General features: G+C 37.6%; 1 protein-coding gene across 3 annotated transcripts in view; it reads left to right on the forward strand.

The window, feature by feature from the left end:
- The window catches only part of LOC311287251 (endoplasmic reticulum metallopeptidase 1-like), a 31,466-nt gene extending 18,234 nt beyond the window's left edge, over nucleotides 1–13,232 (forward strand). For all 3 annotated transcript variants that reach the window (XM_084403959.1, XM_084403960.1, XM_084403961.1), the window contains exons 7-15: nucleotides 1,329–1,541; nucleotides 2,049–2,314; nucleotides 2,642–2,825; nucleotides 5,875–6,068; nucleotides 7,105–7,257; nucleotides 8,461–8,645; nucleotides 8,719–8,834; nucleotides 11,692–11,852; nucleotides 11,940–13,232. In XM_084403959.1, coding sequence (XP_084260085.1) covers nucleotides 1,329–1,541; nucleotides 2,049–2,314; nucleotides 2,642–2,825; nucleotides 5,875–6,068; nucleotides 7,105–7,257; nucleotides 8,461–8,645; nucleotides 8,719–8,834; nucleotides 11,692–11,852; nucleotides 11,940–12,116 — 1,649 coding nt within the window. In that variant the 3' untranslated portion in view covers nucleotides 12,117–13,232. The remainder of the gene's footprint in view (nucleotides 1–1,328; nucleotides 1,542–2,048; nucleotides 2,315–2,641; nucleotides 2,826–5,874; nucleotides 6,069–7,104; nucleotides 7,258–8,460; nucleotides 8,646–8,718; nucleotides 8,835–11,691; nucleotides 11,853–11,939) is intronic.
- The last annotated feature ends 4,952 nt before the right edge of the window (nucleotides 13,233–18,184 follow it).

Raw genomic sequence — 18,184 nt, forward strand, 5'->3', positions numbered from 1 at the left:
GTCTGGATCCGGATCTGGTTTCCCTCACAATCCATAAAGATGTGTGAATTGCAGACACTAAATGATGTTTTATTAATAAAGTTCGGTAGGAGCACGTTCAGATAATCAGACACTCAGTAATGGAGTACATTTACTTGAGTACAGTACTTAAGTACAATTTTGAGGGATCTGTACTTTACTCGATTATCATTTTTGGGGAGTACTCATGACTTTACTCACGTACATTTGAGAGGCAAATATTGTACTCTTTACTCCACTACATTTCTATCCATAACCGTGAGTACCCGTTACTTCTTCTAAAAAAAAAAAAAAAAAAAAGGAAAAAAGAAAAATCTCGGAAACCCTCAATTTGTTGTTTCCCTCTCAAACGTGATTGGATTGTGCAGGCGCCACTGATTGGGACAGCCTATCAGCAATCACCTTCAGCTTTCCGCCAAAGTCAACTCCATGGTCAGATTTAGATAAGAGACGAAACAATGGATGAAGACGCAGCAGGTCCATCCCGGGAATGTGCAAACCCATGGCCCCACCTCGCCAGACTATTTCTATTTTCTGAACAAGTTAATGATAGTTTTCGCTTCAAGTGTTTGCTGTGTTTACCAATGTAAGCACTGTGGCAGTAGTAATGCAATATTTAGAAAATGTACTCTTGTACTCTTGATACTCAAGTACTTTTAAAAACAAGTACTTCAGTACTTTTACTTAAGTAGACATCTGACTGTAGTACTTTTACTTGTACTTGAGTAAAATTTAGCAAGGGGTATCTGTACTTTTACTCAAGTAATGAAGCTGTGTACTCTGTCCGCCTCTGGATACCATAGACCATAAGCTCTTGATTACACGCTTAGAAAAATTTGTTGGTATTAAGGGTACTGCATTGGCATGGTTCAAATCGTATTTGTCTGAAAGAACTATCTCAGTTCATCTTGGAGAATTTGCCTCCTCAACGGCTTCTTTCACGTGTGGGGTCCCCCAGGGCTCCATTTTGGGGCCTATTTTGTTCGCCCTGTATTTGCTCCCCCTGGGACATATTTTTAGGAAATTTGATATCTCTTTTCATTGCTATGCAGACGACACGCAAATTTATCTGCCTTTGAAAATTTAGTAAGGGGTATCTGTACTTTTACTCAAGTAATGAAGCTGTGTACTCTGTCCGCCTCTGCAGATAATTAACTGAGCCTCCTTTCGAACAACACGCCACATAACCTTCACTCTGATATGATAGTGTGAACTGGTGTGTGATTGTGTGTTTTGCTGCCTATGGATGCCTTGCTTTACCTATCAGTTGTTTTGAGAATGGTGGACTTCCTGTTTCTCTCGGTCACTAGGCGACAACATCCTGTCTGTGCTCAAGCACCTGGTGATGTCGGATGAGCTGGCGGATTCCTCGGAACATCGCCATGGTAACATGGTGTTCTTCGACCTGCTGGGATTGACGATGGTGGCGTATTCCGTTCGCGTCGGCACCATCATCAACTACGTGTTTGCCGTCGCCACGGTGATCTACCTGGGCTGGAAGTGCATGTTGAGCAGCGCTGTGGGTACGTGATGGTCACATGACCAGACACCAGTTGTGTTTATTTTATGATATCGCTGAATGGTTTTATTCAGAAACGACATTAATGGGCATTTTTTTAAAACAAGATTGTTTTTATCGAACATCAGAAGCCTTATATAATTGCTATATTTCTAAAATTCTGATAATATTCATTATACTTATTAAATATTATATAATATTTTAATGTATATATTATATTTTGGAAAATATTGTTAAAGTATGGTCTATATTTATTGAAGTTTGCCATGAAAATAGCCTTTGCTACTGATATGTTGTTAAATGTATTTTAATACCAAACCAGCAGCATTATTTAAATAAATACAATTTATTTCTAAAATATTTTTTTTTTATAAATGATGTTATCGCTGATAACTAAAAGCTGTGTGATATCATGAATCTGTTCAGTTGTGTGTCGAACATCGGCTTCAGACTGATGTATTGGATGTTAGCCTCTATAAAGCACTGATGTAATGTGTGTGTTTTTCTGCAGGCTGTCGGTGCACGCGTGATCTGGCGCGTGTGTGTATTGTTGCAGGCTGTCGGTACACCCGTGATCTGGTGTGTGCAGTGTGTGTGGTGCTCCTGAGCTGGGTCATGGCTGTGCTGGCGGTTCTGTGCGTGGCTTGGCTCGTCACACTCATGGGTCGCTCCATGTTCTGGTACACACACTTCACCGCTGCCGTCTCTCTGTACGGATCCGCCGCCGCCGGCATGATCCTGCTGATACACATGCTGGCCAAGAGCCTGTACTACAGGGTGAGTGAGGGGACAAAACACACACACACACGAGTCAAATCAGGACAGTGTTCTTGTGAAACGTCATCAGTCGCTGCTTCCAATTCAAAGTTCACTTCTGATCTAGCCAATACAGTTCAAATCCCAGATTTTAGAAATACCACTATTATTGTATTCACGAAATGTCGTTTTTCAGGCGAGAATGTAGATGTTCAAAGCTCATTGGTTTATTTATAAAGATGGCGCCTATTTAAAAAGTTTGACCTGACGTTTTCAGAGTTGTGAGATCCAGGCGATCAGTGGGTGCTCAGCTCTCTCTCTCTCTCTCTCTCTCTCACTCTCTCTCAGTGTGTTCGGAGCGCAAGTCGTGTGGATCTGGCCGAGCTCTTCTTCGACGTCAGTCTGCTGTTGTGGTGTTGTTTGCTGCTCTTCCTCACTGTGCGTGGCTTCTGTTCGGCGTACGTGCCGATGATAATGGTGGCGTTTCCGCTCGTCAGCAAAGTGCTTCTCAGAATGCTCATCAGAACCAAAGGTCAGAGGTCACGCCACACACACCTGATTCACATTCACTCGCCCCGTCTCCACTAGCGGACAGTTATCAGTACAGTAAAACATTGTGTGTCCTCTGAGATTAAGCTTATTTGGTGTATTTGAAGCATATTTGATTTTACAGCTGTCGTGGTTGCTTAAGATATGAATTGTATATCATTATATTTTTGTGCTATTTTAAGTGCTATACAAATACATTTTTAAATAAGTGAAAATGTTTTTTTTTTTTTAGGTATACAGATTAATACTGTGTAGAAAAAATGATATGCTCTCACTGTAACAATGCTGACATGGAAGCAGATGAAAATCATGACCCAAATACAGTTTATTATAATGGTGATTATCCAACAAATGTGAAACATAAACCATGAGGTAATCCAAAGCATGAAACACAAAATAAACATGATCCTTGACTAGAAACCATAACCCTGGAACATGGAACATCATTCAAACTTCAGTGCACAACAAAGTAGCATGGCAAACATGAGGGCTCGACAAAGACTAATGACAACAAAAAACACATGTGAACAATCAAACAATGAACTAATCAGAAAGTGACGCATAAACAGGGAAAGCACAAGACATGATCACATGATAAGGAACCAGGAAACATGACTCTGAGAATAACAAAATAAAAGACATGAAACTTAAACTTGAAACAAAGCCACAACACAGACGTGAAAATCAACATGATACAAAGTAAATGTTTTAAGGTGATATTCCAGTCATTTGCTTTGGCTTCAGTACATTGTCAACATAACAGGCAATTACTTGATTCTGGATTTTTGTGTGTGTGTGCGTAATATATAATGTCTGTATGCAAATTAGAGGTCGACCGATAGTGGATTTTACCGATAACGATAGCTAGGTTGGGCCATACTTGTCGATAACCGATTAATCAACCGATAGTTTTTAAAATTGATACTGGATAAAAACAAATTGCACCTTGATCATTCATGTTAGTTTGATAGTGCATTAAAGGCAGGGTAGGTAGGATTTATTAAAAATTAAAGATCCAAATTTGTTAAAACTTTTTATATATATCAATACATAATTAAAATGTAAGAACTCTGAAAAAAAGAGTATAAAAATCAAGTGACTCTAGACCGTTTAATCTGTATTAAACACAGCTCATTATTTCGATTCGGGACGAATCAAAGGATTGGCTTAGGCGACTGTCACTCTCTCGCAACCATGGCAACCACCCTTTTGTCACACAGCACCTGCCCACTTGCGCGCGACCGTTTGATTTGAGGAGTGCGAGAGGCACGGAACCTGATCACACCTCCGTCCAGTAGATGGCGGTAATGCACTATGTTTGCAAGCTGCCAATAAAATCTATCGAAGAAGAAGAAGAAGGCACTGAACCTAGGAATACCAAAACAATGGCAGAGAAAGAGCAATCTAAATTTACAGTACCGGCATATGCAGTTAGTGAAGGCAAACCAGGCAAAAAAATGCCCCTTCCCCTCCGCTTGTCTCAGGTAAATAATGCGTCCTCTAGCTCAGCGGTCGGAGTCGCGCGTTCATGTGTTTTGGGGGCGTGGCTTTGGAAGAAGCACAGAAATGAGGGGGTGGAGTGAATGGAAATAATGAGATGTCTTTAAAACAGTCGTGAGAGGTCTACAGACACTCGATTTTGATACTTTCTTTTTCAGAGTACTTACATTTTAATTATGTATTGATATGTACATAAAGTTTAAACAAATTTGAAAAATAAATTTTTTAGACCATTTCTACCTACCCTGCCTTTAACTATGGTTAACAAATAAAAACCTTAATTTAAAAATGTATTAGTACATGTTAATTAACAAACAAACAATGAACAATCCTTATACAGCAGTTATTAACCTTAGTTAATGTTACATATGGAATTTTATTGTAAGTGTTATCATTTCATATAAACCCAAACAGTCATGCTTAAAGATATGGCCGACTTTAAATATCTACAACGCCAGAGCATTGAAATGACAAAAATATTACATGTATAGTCTCACACTTTTGCTTCTATTTTATAAACACTTGATGATTATCTAATCAAAAAAACAAAATATGTATTAAAGTGATGATGAAAAAATTACCGAAATCTAATGCTTTTCTGATTTGTTTATATGTTTCTGTCGGCTGTATGAACTTATCAGTTTGCTATCTTACGTCTCTAGCTTTAAATATGCAACTTCTCTGCATATTTAATGCATAAAAGTGACCAGCTGGATATAAACTAATGCAAATAGAGGTAACAATTGTGACATTAAACATTCGGGTCGGACTGAAGTTTATTTTTGTCAGTGTTTTAACCGCTTGAGGTACTACTAATGTTAGCGTCCTCTCAGCCTCGAAGGCAAACAAACATACTGTTGTGCTTTTCTTTCTCTACTAATGCAGCATTTAGTCAACAAATTAATCACTTTATAATGATATGACAAAATGTACTGTATACAGACCTTTTAGCTGTCGGTGCTTTAAACACGCATCTGATGTCAGCGCTCTCCACGCAGCGTGTGCTCTCAGTGCAGAACGCAGCATCACGTGTCGAAATAAACAACACGAGGCATCAGTGATGGTTTTTATTACACCTCTATAGAGACCGCTCTTGTACTGCATGATGCCAGCAGACCCTTCTCAGCTCTCTCTTACTGTGTAATGAATGACAGCGCGCGCTTCTCAGCCGCTCCAGCAACGGACGCAACCAGGAAAAACTATCGGTATGTATTTTTGCCGATAACGATAGTTCCACCAATCAACTATCGGTGCCGATTAATCGGCAAAACCGATGAATCGGTCGACCTCTAATGCAAATATAAAACAGACTTTAAATTGTAGCAAAATCATTTTCTTAAGTATTAGAATTAAAACTGCACAACATTTTTTTTTTTATTGTTTAGTAGAACTGGTCAAAATTACTTTATAATATGTGTTTTAAAACTGGAGTTTTATTCTGCCATCCTTTTATGATGTTTCAGCTCTCTGGTCTGCAGTAGTTTAGCTCAAGATGAGGTCATGTGTGTGTGTGTGTGTGTGTGTGTGTGCAGGAGCATCTCTGTTGTACACTGCCCTGTACCTGGTGGGTCTTGCCTTACCGTACGTCCACATCATGTTCATCATCTGGGCGGTTTGCGAGATGTTTACACCCATCCAGGGCCGCAATGGAACCAGGGGAATCCGACCCGACTTCTTCATGGCGTCAATTGTTACCCTGGCAACCGTGATTCTGTCTACCTATTTTGTGAGTCATACACTATTTAGAGTCGCATTGGTGTGACGTCAACTCCCCTCTTCGATTGATTGGCTAGAGGAGTAGCTGTCAATCTAGAACTAGTGGACCAATGGTGACACTTAAGCCCGTACTAATTTACATGAAACTGGAACTGCAATATTTGGGAAAGCAAGCGCAGAACATAGAAAGGAGAGCGAAGAGAAAAACAGCACAAGTGTTCAAAAGAGTAAAATATGAGCAGAAAATGCAAGAGAGCACAAAGCACAGAGTAATATAACCAAGGAAAACATACTTTTTTTAAGAAAGCATGACCATGAGTTTAAGTTTTGTGCAAAATAACTTTTAATGCGTTTAAAGTTTTTATTCATGCTTGTTGTTTCTTGATTCACGCTTATTATATTTTGATCCGTAACCACGTTGTTTGCTATTCTGATCATTTTGCATTATTTTATCAGCTTGTGCAATATATGTTTACATGTGTTTTTACATTTACATTCTTTTTTTTTTATCCGTGGCTGCAATACTTTAGGCGGGAAAATGATCCCATACATATTGTTTATTACGGTAATAAGGTGATTACTGAATTTGGTCCTCCAATATCACTGTCTTAGAACATTAAGCCACATTAAGCGTTTTTCACGTAAAGCGCTTTAAGAATGTCGTCAGTATAGGAACATCATTTCTCTCGGACAAGTATCGGAGAATGGGTTAACTTTCAACGGGAACAAGAGGGGAGCAATCTTGCTTGTCATCATGTTGGAACAGGAATTTACTAAAGAATTTACAGAAGAAAACTTGCAAATTGACATTTTTAATTTTGGTTTATAAAGATTTGCAACCATGGTAACTGTTCCTTTAAGCAAGGGTGATCAAAAAACAAAAGAAATGAACTCATATCTCACCAACAACAAAAAAAAAAGACAATTTATTTACACAAATAAATCAATATTACAAAAATAAATGTAATTAAAGAAAATACATTGAAAAATCTCTCTCTCTCTCTCTCTCTCTCTCTCTCTCTCTCTCTCTCTCTCTCTCTCTCCAGATGCATTTCATCTATCTGTGGCGCAGCACGAAGTGTGTGTTGGCTGTTCTGGGGTCAGTGTTCACGCTGATGTTTGTTCTGGTCTGCTCTGGTCTGTTCTTCCCGTATTCTGGTGACCCGTCCAGCCCGCGACCCAAACGAGTCTTTGTTCAGGTACCAGAGTTTACTCAAACTCAAACTATAACATTCTGTCCTGTCGGGAAATAAAATAAGCATTAGCTGGAAGTAAGTTTGTTTTATATATATATATATATATATTTTTTTTTTTTTTTTTTATTTAGTTTAAAACGTTTATAAAAGTGGTATTGCTTTACAATAAGGTATTAGTTAATATTAGTTATACATTAACTAGCATGAACTAACAATAAGCAATATAATATTACAGCATTTATTAATATTTTTCAATGTTAATAAAAATGTTCATGTTCATGTTAATTCACAATGCATTAACTAATGTTAAGAGATGCAACTTTTGATCATAAAGTGATCAAAATGTGATCAGTAAATGACATAATTATGTATTAGTAAATGTTGAGGTTAACATTAAGATAAACAAATGTTGTAGAAGTATTTATCATTGTTAGTTCATGTTAACTACCATAAAAACTATAAAGACATATATTTAAAAAGAAAAAGACAAACAAACAATAAAATGACTAAAACGTTAAAAAAAATTTAAGTGAAAGAGAAAATATATAAAAGAAAAATACTAATAAATACTGTAATAGTATCTCAATCATACAAAACACATCACTCGTTCAGAGGAATACATTTGTATTTGATTTAATAGGAAAATAATGTTCTCATTTTTTATAATTTTTTTATCTAAAAAGGATGTAATTTTAAAAATATGGAAATTAGTGGAAACAAGGTAATGCAGCCTCTTATTTACATGAGGTAACATAAAGCTGCTTGGTTTGTATTTTTAATGTTGTAAATAGCCTACATATTTTAAAATTGTATCATATTACTGTCACAATAACGGCCCATTTCAAATGTTTATATGCTTTCTTCTTTTTCTCAATCACACACTGATCATCATAATGGTGACTTAAAGTTTGTGATTTTCTCCTTCAGTGGTTCTGCTTGTTAACAGCAGGTGTTCATCAATATAGTCAATCGTCACTCAATTATTCACTTAATTATCTCATTAACTCTAACACTGTTTCAGTGTTCATTTAACACTCATGTTTTAACACTTTAACACTTCTGAGTGTGGGCTCACATATCTTATGGTTTTTTTTGTTAAAGCACTTTAGATTAATTCTTCAGTAAAATGTGTCTAAATCCAATGAAGTGTGTGTGTGTGTGTGTGTGTGTGTGTGTGTGTGTGTGTGTGTGTGTGTTCGTGTTCAGCACATCACACGCAGGTTCCACGCGCTGAACGGATCTCTACAGAGCTCAGACTCGGGATTCTGGATCAACAGTCTGGATTACACCGGCATGCAGCATATCACTCCTCATATCCCAGAGATCAACGACAGCATCCACACACACTGTCAGAATTACTCCTGCCCCTTCCCATGGTTCTTCTCCATCACGTGAGTGTGTGGTGTCGGAGGATTGGAGGATGTAGTTCATGAACCTTGTGACGTTTTTCTCTCGTTGCTTCAGGGAGAACTGGTATCTTCCGGCTCCTGAAGTCTCTCCTGACACTCCGCTGGACTTCCAGCTCGTATCCAGACAGGACACTGAACGGGGAACCGTTAAAATGACCTTTGAGGTCAAAGGTGAGACCTCAGCCTCATTTCATCGGGAACCAAATGGGAGTGATGTCTGCCAGATTTCTAATGTACATAAAATGATTGTTTTTACTATCATTACATCTATTTTTACAGAGTTGGTCAATAAATCCATATCACTTGCTCTTGATACTTTGTTTAAACCAATTATTATTTTCTTGTTATTGTAATTATATATTTCAAGTCATTTAAAAGGCTATTGTTTGCTTAGGTCTATTTTTATTACCACCCAAATCAAATTATTACCAATTAGTCGTCGCAATAATAATCGGCCGATTACTCGATTACCAAAATCATCGTTAGTTACAGATGACTGTTTTTCAAAAGCAGTTTTTTAATTATTAAATCTGCTTTTAGTTTACATTTATATATTACAAATTTTACCATTTTTAACTAGTACAACAAATACAAATGACTAATATTTACATTTATTACTAGTTTTATAATTGTAATTTTATATGTTGATAATGTAAACTGCTTTTAGTATTACAAGTATTAACATTAACTAGTTGTATATTATATGCAAATAATATATTTAATAATTATATAAAAAATAATAATTACATCATGATATATAAAAAAACACACATGCATATATAAATAAATATCAAAAAGAATAATGACTGTTGATGACTGTCATCAACAGTTTAGTTTAATCGTTTTTTTATATTTAAAGCTGCTATTTAAAATATATAACAATGTTTGTGTATGTACGTATAGCATATTTTTTAATTTGTTGCATTTCTTTAATTTAAAAAAATCATATATTTTAAATTAGTTTTATAATATACATGCATATCTACATTTATATTCGCTATTTATAAAAAAATTTGTCCATCCATCCATCCATCCACCCAAATATTTTCCTTTGTTTAGAGAGTAAAATGAAATAATCAGCAGCGTTCAATAATCCAGTGAGTGTGTTTGACTGGTTTAGTTGTGTTTATTGTAACATAAATGCCTCTGGGTTAATGCGAATTAGCTCAAGGATATAGGGAATTTTAGAAATATTAATAATCATAACTCATGGTCATAATTCATAAATCGCATATGCATTTACTTTATCAATTATAGGAAATGCCTCGTTCTGTAACTGGTCTTGTCATCCGTTATTCGTCCAGCGAATAAATGTAAGACTATCACAGTTAAGAAGAAGTATTCCTGTTTACAAAACTCCAAGAAAGTTTATCTTCTGGCCACGAAGATAAAGCCTTTTTGGGTTTATAAATTAAAACTACTCAAGGTAGTCTATAGCCTAATATAGAGCCTGTAGCTTTATAGATCTTTTAAATTTCATTGACTTCATAAAAAGCGGGTTTTCAAACACAGAGACAGTTAAAAGTATAAATGGGTTTTATTAATAAAATGGCACACGCTAGAGATTATAAGCTACAAATATAAACGTACGTAAAATGCAAACAATAAAACAAACAAACATTTAAACAAACATGACGTGATCGGAATGAATGACATGAAAGAAAGAAAGCAAGAAAGCAATAAAGAGTTAAGAGATAGAGGGTAACTTAATTCACAGACCTACGAGCTAGACACCAGGAATCAACTGTTAGAGAGAGATCAAAAGATACTTGCAAGTCTGTTCTCTGTTCGGGTGAGGCTGAGACAGGAAGGAAACACGGACAGTGTCCTGTTTCTGTTGCGTCTTCTGGTGTCGCGGGAAGCTTGAAAGGCTCACTTGAATTTAACGTTACCGAGAAAGTTCAGATCGTTTCCCTTTTGGAGGGGAACGGCACGTATGAGCTTAGTTGCAAAGAACGGCAGCTACGACTCGAACATGTGTTGGTCCGAGGAGAAGGCCTGAGCCTTTCAGATTTTTCTTGAAGCCGGGGAGAAGAGGAGGAGGGGTGAGAGGTCAGGGATGAGAGAGACCGGAGAAGAGAGAGAGAAGTGGGGGTCTCTTCCTTTTAACAGACATCTGTTTACGCCCTGTTTTGTGACAGAGCGAATCAAAACTTCTGATCTGTAGCGGGAAGAAGTCTTCTTTGTGTGAAGAAAAACACGCCCCCTTTTACCATATGTCTTATGAGGGAAAGGATTCCTACTTAGAGATATGATATTTCCTGGAACAAATGCATATTATTGTACTTTGCAGTCAAGATTCGACTCCGTTAGATGGAGAGGATTACAGAGATATCAAAAATAGAATATAGACGTTGTAGCAATGCACAGATACATTATTATGCATTAGTATAGGCATTTTAGTTCTATTAATGTTACAATAGGACATATATGCTTTCCTATGGTTTACACACAATAAAATTGTCAGCGTTTCCATATGGCAAGTGACGACACTTTGAGAAACATAGGAATACATATCAACATTCAGTGGCTTGTTATGTGGGGGAATATCTGTTTCAAAGTCCAGAGTGTGTGTGTGTGTAATTCTGGAATGCCTGCTTTCCTGGGTCGTAAAGTTTTATGGTCTGAGGTAGGGTTACAACAAGACACGACTGAGGAATTCCCTTCAATGAACATTTAGGATTCAAACCTATTCTAGCAAACCACCCCTCTATTATAACACACATGCATAATGGAATTGTACATATATTTAAAAAAAATATTGCTTATCCTGCGTTACACACACAAGTTGGTCTCTTGGTGTGTGTGTGTGTCATGAGGTTGTAAAGTCGGGGGATACGAGTCACATGGGTGCTGGTAAATTGGTCCTCGCGGGGCAATTATTAACCAGCGCTGTCTTCCTGAGGACAAAGACGATGTGTTCGCCATCACATGATTCACTTAATCTGAAAAGCAGATGCCATTGTTGTTACATTATTAATGATGAATAATGTCCACATGTTCAGCGTCTCCTGTTGTTCTCGCTCAGGTCCGAGTCACATGTCTCTGCGCGTAGAGCCCAGCGCCGGCGCGTCTCTGTGGTCCTGTGCATTGGGCGACGGGACGCGTCTCTACAACCCCAGAGTAGACTTCATCGAGTACTCTCACGGCCTCGACGCTCCTGTCTGGAACTTCTGGTTTGAGATTCAGGTGGACTTGAGCTAAAGAACCACAGATTTAACATGAGGAGCGTGGAGGTGTTTTTTATGTGTGCTGATGTGTGTTTCTCGTCTTCAGCCACCCAAGTCCTCAGACGCGTCTCCTGACGAGGGCTTGATCTCTCTGGCCGTCTCAGCTCATTACTTCTCCGGTTCAGACCGGAGCTCCGAGCAGCTGGACTCGTTCCTGAAGAGATTCCCGGCCTGGGTGTTCCCGTCCTCATGGACCAGCACATACCACGTGTACAGATACTGAGGGCCCCGATCTCACACACACACACACACACACACCACTCAATGCGGACCCATGAATGACGAGCGCCGAGAATGACTTAGATTTCCACACACCTGCAGTTCTCCGACTCTCTGCCACAGGGAAAAGTGCGTACGTCTGATTGGACCCTGACGTGAAGCTGAGAACTTTTCCATGTCAAAGACATCCATTTTTTTTATAAATATGATCGTTGGCGTGGATTTTAGCTTACGCACACTTTAAGGTCAAATCTGTGCACAAACGTTTTATACGTTTTTTAATGTTCAAACTGGATTTGTACCTGACCTGTATTAACCATCATAACTCTTTTGTGATTATTATTATTTGTATTACTACTGTTTTATGGTGCTTAATTTAACCCCTTGTTTGGGTCTTAAATATAGACACCTTCTACCTTATTTTGTTTATTCTCAGGTTAGGTAAAGTCAGTCGAATTCGTTCTAAACAATAAGTATATAAATTTCCATACTTACAATTCAGTCGAAAGACTGCTCGGTGGTTTAGTTCAGCTCAATATTTGGTAAAACAGAGACTTAAGGCAGGCGAGCTTCTTAATTTCAATTAAATGTAATTTTTATTAAATACAGGTTAACTAGTTTACATAAAAGGTACTAATATATAAAATAAAAATAAAAGTAAATGAAAACCAAATAATTTACAAGCTTTCATCTTCATGAGGCGCAATGGCAAGGCATCTAACACCGGAGAGGCCGTCCTTGGTGAAACAGCGTCTGACTTTGACATTCTTTACAATACTTTTTATAGTCCACACGCCCTCCGCACAGATTTCAGTCCTTTACAGACAATCTGTCCAATCCGAAGTGTTGAACTGTCCTCCGTTCTGGAAACCCCCTTGTAACTCCATATATAAAGCTCTTTCCTTTGTTCTCCTTTGTTTGCTGCTCTGGACCCTCTGCCGTTCTCCTGCGCCTCATGCTCCTCATCAAAAGGGTAATGCTTGCCATTTCTACTTTGCTAAGTTACATGCTTTTCACTACTTAATGTTACTTCTATCTATTGATTAAATGCTTAAACATGAGTACATTATTGTCGTTTCTTGCACGCATTATTACAATAAAAAGTTTATTACAAAAACAAGTTGCAGTGTATCTCTGAACACAACAGTTCAATAATAAAGACCTTTACAAAACCATCTCCATTGTCTTTCTTAATAAAACAAATTCACAATAAAGGCTTTTACCAAACAAGTTGCATTGTCTCTTCTTAAAGTCCACATGAATTCAAAATTGACCATATTTACTTTGTTTGCCTAAATTGTTAGTTTTGTGGTGAACAATTCATCCATGCAAGTCAATCCACACAAAACTAATTTTTGGCTTTGTAATCTTTAATCAAAATCTGAAAATGCCCCTCCCCTCTGCCTTGGAGGACCTTCTCTGATGACGTATGTTTGACGGCTTGGTTTGGGAAACGCTTAACCACTCCCCTCAAACCGTTAGTCTGCTATGAGCGAGAGATGGAGAGGAGGAGCGCTAGAGTAAAACCCTGCCCTCTGTTCAATATTCCTTTTCACTGGGAAATACGTCACAGCACTGGAGAAAAGTCGTTTGCAACTTCCGGTTCACGCGGACTTTAATAATCCAGATTCACAAATAAAAGACTTTTACAAAACAAGTTACAGTGTATTTTCTTATATAACACTCTATTTTACTAGGTTATAAATGTGGTTAATAACATACATACTTTATATATGAAGGTCACCGATTAACACAGAATAAATTGCAAATATATTTCACTTCTAAAACTACAATGGTGATTAATATCATATCAGCCCATATATATGAGGCGTTCTAATAGAATAAATTGCATGTTCACTTAACACTACATTAAGTCCAAACGTAAGAATCTGTGTCTTTTCATTATTTCATGTTGGATGATGTTGGATGCAGTTTTACCTTTATTTAGTAAAGATTTAATTTAATGCATTTAATGATTTAATGCAACAGGATTGAACTGGATTTGTAGGTTTGAGAGCCGTTTTACAGATAATTGTGGATCTGGTTCTGATGAGGAACATTTGAATGATTTTAGTGCTTTATGAATCATTAAATTGACAGTGCTGCCGTGCAAAGGCAAAAGACCGTAACTTCGTTTTTGGTCGAAAATGAGTTATTTATATTTTTGTCACATTCAAGACCTCCTTTATCATGTGGATGAGTATCTTGAATCAATTCCGTTTTTTTTTTTCGAGAAAATAATGAGTTGTCTTAACAGTAACTTCCAAAAGCCCATGAGAAACCAAGGCAGAACACCGTAACACCAGTTACCGCTCTTTGGCTTTGTTTTGGAACGCTCAAATTGAGTTACGGTGCCCTGCCTTTGTTTAGCCGCGCGTCAATATGAAGTTACTGTGCCGGTGTTCTATCATATAATGCTACCTACCAGATTGTACGGTGTTCTGCCTTTGTTTTAATGTCCATTAAAATTAAAATTACAGTGTAGCCTGTGTAGCCTACTTTGTACAGCTGCCATCATGTCCCTCTAACTTCTGATGTCCTCAGAGCTTTGTCCTGCACAATTGCGGTCAGAACATTTAGTATGGTCTGAACCCGCTCCATCGACAAACGTGCGATATCGATCGCAAAGGATTATGCAGAGTTGACAGAAAAACGTTACACATTGCCGTAGCAGATGAATACAACAAAGAACTAAAGCCCCGCCTCACCCAGTTTGGGTAGCCTACCGGACCTGGTTGAAACGCTCCTGCATCTAGCTGGCAGAGTGCCAAAACTTCTTTGCAAAGAGTGCAAACATTTCCTACATTCATTGTTAACCCAGGGCAACGTGTTCCCTATTATTTTATTAACCGTCCCCTTCTAGTAAACAACTCAAACACTTCTTTAATATTTCCCCAAAAGTACTCAGAGCCTCTCTCTATGTTTTCGCTTTGCAGGACTTCACTCCAATCAATCTCTTTTAAAGCTATTTCAAGATTTTGTTGCTGATTTTTAGGGACTATATCACGATAAGCAGTGGTTTTAAATGGATTTAAAAAGCGTTTCTTTGTTAGTTTTCTTGAAAAAGAAATCACATGATCAGACAGCCCTGTCAACAGGTTATATCCCAGCAAGCAATAGCCGTCTTTTCAACGTCTGGGTTAAATATAGACCCGATATAGTCCGGCTATGTGTAACCCACTTTTAGCCCAAATAACATTTAATCTGGATAAATGTATTTTTTTGTCAAACATTCATACACAATCTACGATAAAAAATCTAATCAAATGCAATTGCATTTGCATTTCCCAACCGCTAGATGGCACAATCGAAACACTACTGAGACATGTCTACTGGGACTACTGGCATTGCGCGACTACATCACTTTAGCCAAATTTCGCGAAAACATTTCCGACATTTTATTTTACACGAGGCAGCTGTCGGAGAGCAACGGTCTGAGTGAAAATCTGACCATTTATACTTCGATCTTGTAAGTATGCGTGTTATTTTTGATATGTTCATTGTTTAAATTAGTTAGTTGTTATAATGTGTAGGAACCGTGACATTTTAACATTAACATTGCAGAGTACTATTTTTCTCCAAAAAGTTAACGTTACCTGCACGTGTTATTGCAAATGTATAAATTCAATGAATGTGTAGCATGAAACTATGAAACTTATCATTACTATTTTTTTACTATAAATAAGATACCTGTGTTTGGTTTTTAAATTACAGTTGATTTAAAGCAAATTTTGTAAGTACTTTATATAAAATTTAACAGCAGCATAGTGCAACATGAAAAGAAAAAAAAAACAAAGTCTTGTTTGTAAATAATTAAAATATGCAGCATACATTCAGTTTTCAGTGAATTTGTTTCAGATATAAATCTGAATGCTGCTTCTCCATGTTTTGTTTTGACTTTGGAGATAGCTGGCTACTGTCCCAGATGTCCTGAGAGGTCTGCTCTGGATGGTTCAGTGCATCAGAAGATTAGAAATTTACTTTGGCCTTAAAATGTTACTTTAATAACTAACTGTATTTTTTTTTTAATTAATTTTTTGACAGACAGATAGCCAGTGTAAAAACCTCAGTACTGGAGTGATGTAATCCACTTTATTTGATTTAGACACTGTTTATTGCAAATTATCCTGCAATCAACAAAGTACAAAGTACCATTAAATGTCTTGTTACCAACATTCATCAAAATATATATTTTTTGTGTTTGTTCAACAGAAGAAAGACATATACAGGTTTGGAACCAAGTGAAAGTGAGTAAATGATTACATGTTTTTTTTGTTTTTTTAAGTGAACTAAGCCTATAAGTATCTTTTTATGTTTATTAGAGTTATATGAGTAAGTGATAAAGAATGATTTATAGTGATAGTTCACTTTGAAATTAAATTTTGATATGTTTTAGCTCACCTTATGGGCATCCAAGATGTAGGTGTCTTTGTTTCATTAGTTTCAATTTTGATATTTTTAGGTCAAACTGTTCTTGTCTGTCAGTCATATAATGCAGGTCTATATGGTCACCACCTGAAAGAGCATGCACAGAGAAGTCCAAATTAAACAATTCCCCACCATAAGTACACACTGATGGCCTAAGACACAAAACGAGCGGTTTGTGTCAGAAAACGAACAGTATTTGTATTGTTTTTACCTCTTATACACAGCCACGTTTAAGTGATCTGAGGGCGCGCGTGCTTTGGTGTGTGCGTGTTCTGGCTTAGTCTAAGTGCGGCGCTTGTGCGAATTAAGCCAGAACGCGGATGCATCACACACCTGGAAGAGCCCTCATATCACTTGGACGTGGCTGTGTATAAGAGGTAAAAACGATATAAATACTGTTCATTTTCTCACACAGACTGATCGTTTCGTGTCTTAGGCCAACAATGTGTACTTACGATGGGGAATTGTTTAATTTGGACTTCTCTGTGCATGGCCTTTTTAGGTGGTGACCATAGACCTGCATTATATGACTGACAGACAAGAATAGTTTGACCTAAAAAATCAAAGTTGAAAGTACTGTGGAAACAAAGACACCTACATCTTGGACGTCCTTAAGGTAAGCTAAAACATACCAAAATTTTATTTCAAAGTGAACTATCCCTTTAAACTGGATGGAAGATCTGTTTTCACCTTCATTAGAATGATAATTAAAAAAATACTGTATTTCAGTTTCAAAACACATTATGATAGTAGTCAGACATGTCTTGGGATAACAGTGTTTCATAATCAATTATAATGTTAATTTTATTTCCATATTCAGCAGTTATGGATCCCAAATATCTAAGAGAATAGCGTCGATTGAGAGCTCGAGTTAATGCTCTCGCTGCATCAAGTAGCAGCTTGGATGAATATCTAGATTTGGATGTACAAGGAGATGTGTCTGTGGAGGGTACATCAGTGCTAGGAGATGTGTCTGGAGAGGGTACATCAGTGCTAGGAGATGTGTCTGTGGAGGGTACATCAGTGCTAGGAGATGTGTCTGTGGAGGGTACATCAGTGCTAGGAGATGTGTCTGGAGAGGGTACATCAGTGCTAGGAGATGTGTCTGTGGAGGGTACATCAGTGCTAGGAGATGTGTCTGTGGAGGGTACATCAGTGCTAGGAGATGTGTCTGGAGAGGGTACATCAGTGCTAGGAGATGTGTCTGTGGAGGGTACATCAGTGCTAGGAGATGTGTCTGTGGAGGGTACATCAGTGCTAGGAGATGTGTCTGGAGAGGGTACATCAGTGCTAGGAGATGTTTCTGGGCAGGGTCCATCCACACAAGGACATTTGTTTGAGGGGGGTCCTTCTTTGATTGTAGATGCTGAAGAGGATCCATCAAATTTGGATTATGGATACAAGGAAACTGCTGATTCCAGTGACTCTAGTACAGAGTTTGATTATTCTGATTGCGATGACACACCATCATTACACAATGATTTGGCTGAATGGGCAACAACAACAAGTCAGACACATGCTGCGTTAAATAAGCTGCTAGGAATTTTGAGAACACATGGACATACACTTCCAAAAGATAGCAGAACACTGCTACAAACCCATAGACTGTAAAAAAAGATGGACGACGCCCCTTCGCTCTCTTCC

The sequence above is a fragment of the Rutilus rutilus genome, assembly GCF_951802725.1.
Source record: "Rutilus rutilus genome assembly, chromosome: 1".
NCBI classification, from domain to species: Eukaryota; Metazoa; Chordata; class Actinopteri; order Cypriniformes; family Leuciscidae; genus Rutilus; species Rutilus rutilus.